Genomic DNA, 6,811 nt, shown 5'->3' on the forward strand with positions numbered 1-6,811 from the left:
GTCTTTTAAAGATTCGAACATAAGAAATACAATATTTACAAACTTTTACTCTGTCTTTTTTTATTATTTTTATAATGTGCAATGTAATTTAAAGACCTAATTTACTATTTATTATTCAATTATAATACATTAATAAAAATAAATTGTTTAGGAATATAACTCTATATTAATTATTTATTACATATTATATGGTAAATCCATCATTAATATATATATATATATATTTAGAGGCAATTGTAAAAGTTACTAAAAGAGTTATATCAATCGAGTATTGGTAATTTTTTCTATCTTAATATTCAAATTTAACAACAAATTTAATTGTTCTAATTCTAAAATTAAAAGTACAAGTATGTGTCTCAAAAAGTTATAATTAAAGACATAAAATAATTGCTATAAGCTATAAGCTATTTTTAAATTCAAGTAAATTTGCCTCTATATTTAAAACTAGTGGCAATTATTTATTTTTCCTTAATAAGTTGTTATATACATTTAGCAATTGGATTATTGAGGACAAAAATGTATTCTGCCTCTAAATGATGTAAAGGCATATAATTGACATTTCGAAACTAATACATATGCCATTATAAGTGTTTTGTGTTGTAGTGTCATAAAGCAAAATGTATGAAACATAAAACATAAATCATATACATGCTAATATAAAATACCATATATAAATAAAATGATATGAGAATGACTAAATTATAGTTTATGGTTTTGATTTTAAGTTTAGTTTTAGGGTAGGTTTAAGGTTTCAAATAGGGTTAGGGTTTAAGGCAAGTTTAGGGTTTTGGCTAGGGTTAGGGTTTAGGATAAGTTTAGGGTTTTTGTTTTGGGTGGTTTAGGAATTAGGGTTTAGGGTAGGTTTAGAGTTTCAACTAAGGGTAAGGTTTAGGGTGGGTTTCGACTAGGGTTAGGGTTTAGGGTATGTTTAGGGTTAAGGTTAGGGTTACGGTTAGTTTAGGGTTTTGGCTAGGTTAGGGTTTTATTAAGGCTAAGGTTAAGGTTTATGCTTAGGCTAGGGTTTAAAATGTATGACAATGCAACATGAACGACAACAATTTATCAAAAACTTAGTAAACTATGTAGCCATTTTATCAAACACTTAAATAACTAAAAAAATCTTATATTTTATTTATCATAACAACATAAAAATACTATAAACTTGATTTTTTGATCTTATAAAAATCTACTGGCCCATTGCATAAATTCCAAGGCAAATATAGCATGATCTAAGAAAAAAAATATAGCCAAACATAATTGGTAGGTTTAACCTAAGCATAAAGAAAGCTTTGCCTAACATGGGTTTTACCTTTTTTTCACCATATTCATCACTCACATATCAACCATACATCAAGAAAACAAAATATCCACCATTTATTTAAAAACAAAACTTTCATAAAACACTTAGCAAACTAAAATATATAAATGAACAAATTATACTTTATTCAAGGAAATTTAAACAAACACATAACCAAAACATATAAATATGATAATCACAACTTTAAATAATCAAAAACACATATATTGTATATTAAATGTGAAAAATACTGAGAAATGAGAAAGATAGGTTCGGCCAACATGGGAAGCTTTATGGTTGAACCCTCTTTATCATGGCTGTTTGTTATTTTATGATCTTTTTCTTCTTTCAAACATTACCATGGAATAGGTAGGATGAAAAAGATAGATCAAATATGAACTTATGAAAAAAATCTAGCAAGAACTACATAAAATGGGGGTGGAAATGCATGAAAAGTGTGAAGAAATATACCTAAAGAAAATTTTTTTACAAGGGTTTTTCTTCTTAAAATCTTTTTTTTAATGGTGGATTTTAGTTTCTAGAAAAAAAATTCCATTCTATAGCCTCGTACATGTCAATTTAAAGAGCAAAAACAATCATTAGATCAAAATGTATCCATGGATAGTAAGTCCTTTGTCTTTTTCTTACTAAACTTGATGATTAAGTATGTACTATTGGTCATAAGATTATTGTACCTTCAAATCCAATGACTCCAAGAAATTATAACACATCTTCTAAAAACATGCAAAGGTGTCCCTGGTTAGCATGCAAATTTACTAATTTACCCGTCATATTAGTGATTAAAATCTTGTTTCATTGATCTTGTTCCAAATTTCGAAACACTTTAACCTTTTTATGTGCCTCGAACCTTTCCATCTTCGACCTTGATGAACGAAAATGATCCTTAAGATTGTTAGTTCCAAGACTTGCAATTTCACAAATTTGTAGTTATTGATGATCTTCACTTGTATCTTTGGTTGTAGTTTTCCTTTCAAGTCATAGTTGAACCTAAAATGAAACCTTTAAAGGACATATGAACCAGCTTCAAGGCGTGCTGCAAATGCCACTTTCCTTAAGGTTTATTTTGTCTTTACCAATTAAAATATGCAAAAGGAATTGTATCGAATAGCTTCTACGATACGATAAAGCCTATTGTTTGGTTTACCTTGCACAAGAAAAATCAAACCACTAAATTCTCCTTATTGAATTTAACAATGTTTATTGCAATAAACCAATGCCAAGAAACTAAGCCATATAGTTGAGAAATAATTGGAGAAGGTAGACAGGGTTTTTGAAAATTATCAACTCTACTGATCATAATAGATCACTTATCAAATGATCTTACATAATCTTTATTTTTAAAAAATTACATTTTATGATTATGACTCTTTCATTATGTTGTTTCAATCAAAGATCACTTCCTTTAATTAAAAAAAAAATTGAATTATTGAAGTTATATCAATTCATTTGAATGATCACTCTTTTCTTTCCAACAGAAATAATTCTTCGTATTTCAGAAAATTACAAAATTTTAACTAGAGTAGTCATTTGCTCCTTGAAGGCAATCGGGTGCATTTTTGTATTTTCTATTCCTAAAACGTTCCACGAAGTAGGCAATTAATTTTTCTCAACTCTTGAATGCTCAAAATTTAAAGCAATTGATTCTAGCTATAATAGTTGATTGCCTAGGGTAGCTAGTCAATTGCTTTTTGGTTAAGTTTTGCATCTAGACTTTAGTACCTTTCTAGAATGCATATAAGTATACTCGTTTATCATAGGTAGTCAACTGCTTCTTAGGCATGAACATAGCAGTCACTAAGGCAACCCACTGCTTCTACGATATGCCGCCTTTCATTGATTCTTTTAAGTCTAAAATTAATCCTATTGATCATGAAACATTATTATAAGTTATTAAATACTTTAATATAATTTCTCTTTTGATTAAGTCTTTACTTAATTATATTATTTTCATATTTTAAAAATATTTTTAACAAAAACAACCCTTCACATACCCCAACTCATTATTTAATTATTTATATATAAACAAAGCAACGCATTTCCATATATAAGTAGCAATGTAGTAAATTTTCTTAATTTTGTTAGTGATACCTGTAAACAAAAGTAAAGTACTTTTCATTATATACATATAGACCATGAAGATAAATACGTATTGATCTCCAAACCACATAAAGACACACCACACATAATTTATTTATTCTCACGTTAAAGTAAATGAGAAATATAATGCCACTGGACTTTGCAGGAAGTATACATAAATTGTAACTAATAATAAGAAAACAGACATATGCTTGCTTCCATAAAGGAAACATGATTTTATTTATTATGCACACAATGGCCCACCTACAATGACACACCACACACACAGTCCGTGTAAGTCCCCACTTGTGGCCCAGTGGAGTTTCAGTATATTGCTTTGGTTCACTTCAACTCCTCTTCTTTGGTTTCAAAGCTGATGTTGTAGTAATTAGAACCAGTGTAAGTGCCACCTTGCACTTGAGTTGTGACAGTGGTCCCATTATAAAGAGTGTCCCTTTGAGTGAATGAGAAGGGAACGTCACACTTACCATTTGTTGCAATCAGATCCACCGTCACCTTAGTCATCGGAGGCACAACAACTTTGTGTACAACCTCCACTACAGTGGTAATTGTCTTGGTCTCTCCCCACTCAATTCCTGACTGAACCTCACCGGATAATTCAATCTTCCCTTCAGAAATGAGTGGCAGGTTGACATCGAAGGTGGCTTTCGCTCCCAACTTTAGTGAAAAATTAGTTTTCCAAGTACTAGTCTTGGTATCTGTATAGGAAAGCTTCACGTCTAAAGTGGAGGATTGCTGGCTATAGTTACTGGCACTATTTTTAGCTGCAACAATAATTCTTTCATCATAGACCCTGGAATAATCAAGTTTATATTTGACATTATGAATTTGTCTTGTCATGACAGGCTCTTCCACCGCTAGCTGGGCATCTCTGGTAACAGAGGAGACGGCTGCATTAAGACAGTTTGTCTTTCCCTCAGTTGTGAGGCTCTTGCAGAAATTATTGTTGCCCAAGTTCATAAGTGCTATTGTGCGATTGTCAACTTTGACGGGGCGAAACAAGGTGTCCACCGGGATGTTAACGGTGGTAGCGTCGTCATTAGAATCGGCCCAAATCCAATTTGGGCTGCGTCTCCAAAATTTTTCTGAACAAGTGGGCTTGATGCGGATGTTTCCGTCGTGAGTAGCAAAAATCTCACATGGCACAGTTGAATCACCAATATCATCAGTCGCAAACTTCAAATATGGGTGCTTTTCGATCCGACGAAGACATAGATACTGACCATTATTTCCTTTGAATGCTACATACTTCGGCAGTATCAACAACGACTCCCAATCAATGATTGTAAAGATATCGCAGGAATTACCATCAAAGTCTTTGTAGTTTGCCAACACGCAGCGATCACCAGGTACTGGATTCCAACTCCGCCGCAAGCATAGATAGCATCCTGATTGAACATGAATAATTCGGACCTTATTTGTTACAGGGTCTACAGATGTAGGCTTGAACAATGTGCACGACTCCTTGGATTGGTCTTCCTCCGGCTTGCTGGCCGTTGCAGTAATCCAATAGCCCTCCCCTGGTTGTTCAGTAGCGGAAAGATTTTTGGTTCGTACCCAGTATTTGTTGTTTTGACAGCTCCTTATGTGCACCAAGCCATCTTTACCAGATCCTGCAGCCATCTCCACTTCAAAATTTGCATATGGGCTCACAGCCTGAGTTTCCGAGAATTCCAGATACCCATCAGACTTCCCATTTTCATGGATGAAGCCCAGGTATTCGTTCTTCTCATCGGATCTGAGGACGATAAATCTTGGCAATGCCAATGCCATTTTTTATAAAAAATCTACATTACAAGAAAGCAAATATCAGCAAACATAAAAGCATATCAACCGCTTCAGAGAGAATATATATATGCAAAAAAAAAAAAAAAAAAGCACTTGACAGGAGAACATAAATCTCAAAAAAATTAAAAAACAGATCAAATTTGAACAAACAACAGTAAATGAAATGTTAATAACCTAAATTGTCAAACATGACTGAAACACATTAAAGCAGTATCAAATAAACCTACATTATTGAAGACATGAACAAAATAAAAAGAGTAAAAGAAAAAATACAAAAAATAAAAAAAAATCGAGAGTATTGAAGTTGGAACCCTAGAAAATAGAGCGAAGGCAATGTGATGGAAGGAAAAACAAAATAGGAAAGAGTGGGTAGTGATTCCTGAAAAGTGAAAACCCTAGTCGCTCAGATACAAGCAAGAATCTGAGAGTGATTTTTCCGATAAAAGGAAAGTAAAGGCAAAAGGCATCAAGAGAAGAGAAAATCAAAGGTGAGGTACCAGTAGAAGCGACGCAGCAGAGAGTAGAGGAACAGAGAAGAGAAGAGCCCAGACTACGGCGACACCTTTTCTTCTCTTTTTTACTATTTTATTGATCTCTTTCGCTATTTTGGTTTAATAATAAAATATAATTATTTTACAATTACTATCTATTATATTTATACTAAATCCTAGTCCTACGCCTTATATTATAAAAAATATATTTCTTAATTTTAAATATAAACGATATATTAAAACACATAAAAAATAAATATATAAAAATATAAAAATCATATGATGAAATTTATTACATGCTATAAAAGTTATCCTTTTTTTTAACTAAAAGGACAACTCTTCTATGTCAAAAAAAATTTTAAAAAGTGATTTTGAAAAAAAATTATTTAGAGATAAAATCATCTTTTAAAACTTAAGATATTTTTGAAAAAAATTGTTTAAAAATTAAAGAAAGGCTGGATGTTATGGAGCCTTAGAAAGCTCTTGAAGCTTCATAATGAAAATATAAGAAAAGATGGTAAAAGAGAATGAGAATGAGAATAAAAACCGGAATAAAGAGGGAAAAAAAAGAGAACCAAGAGTGGATAAAAGGTTGCCTACTCTAATAGTGAATCAAGTCAGTGGTGGCTTGAATTGAGATAAAGAGAGTGGAGAAAAGATTAAAGGGAATAATAAAGAGAAAAAAAATAGAAAAATAGTTAATAAAATAACTTTTCAACTATTACAAGTATGTTGTCCATGATCTTTACTATAATTTAGGTGGCCTGAAAGTAATAATCAATTTGGAGTAAGCCAGATCATTAATGTAAGCACAACCAAGCATTTCAATCTCTAAACATTTTCGATGGCTCTTTTTTGAGAAAAAACCTATTATGTAAGGTGAGTGTACCATCTTTTCTCATATCATTTTTCTTGCAAGAATTTGGGTCCTGCCTTAAGTTAAAATGATTGAATTTCATGCAATTTTTATTTTGATTTTTATTTTTAATATTGAAAATAAAATATGAACCAAGCATAATTCTAACTTGTTACTAATTTAAGTACTATTCATATGCAAGAAGTTGAAATTTTATTGTCCTAATTAAAAAATGCAAATGGGCAAGTCTACGAGTTGTTT

General features: G+C 31.4%; 1 protein-coding gene across 1 annotated transcript; it reads right to left on the reverse strand.

Annotated features, from left to right (window-relative positions):
* Positions 1–3,485: 3,485 nt before the first annotated feature.
* On the reverse strand, positions 3,486–5,801 carry LOC111280668 (uncharacterized). Its single transcript, XM_089757200.1, has 2 exons — positions 5,701–5,801; positions 3,486–5,202 (listed from the first exon to the last, which is right to left on the reverse strand). The coding sequence occupies exon 2, from the start codon at positions 5,186–5,188 to the stop codon at positions 3,737–3,739; it is 1,452 nt and encodes a 483-aa protein (XP_089613326.1). The 5' UTR covers positions 5,189–5,202; positions 5,701–5,801; the 3' UTR covers positions 3,486–3,736.
* Between the last annotated feature and the right edge of the window lie 1,010 nt (positions 5,802–6,811).

Source organism: Durio zibethinus, chromosome 28 (assembly GCF_047325235.1).
Source record: "Durio zibethinus cultivar Kanyao isolate XHJ-2024 chromosome 28, ASM4732523v1, whole genome shotgun sequence".
Classification (NCBI taxonomy): domain Eukaryota; kingdom Viridiplantae; phylum Streptophyta; class Magnoliopsida; order Malvales; family Malvaceae; genus Durio; species Durio zibethinus.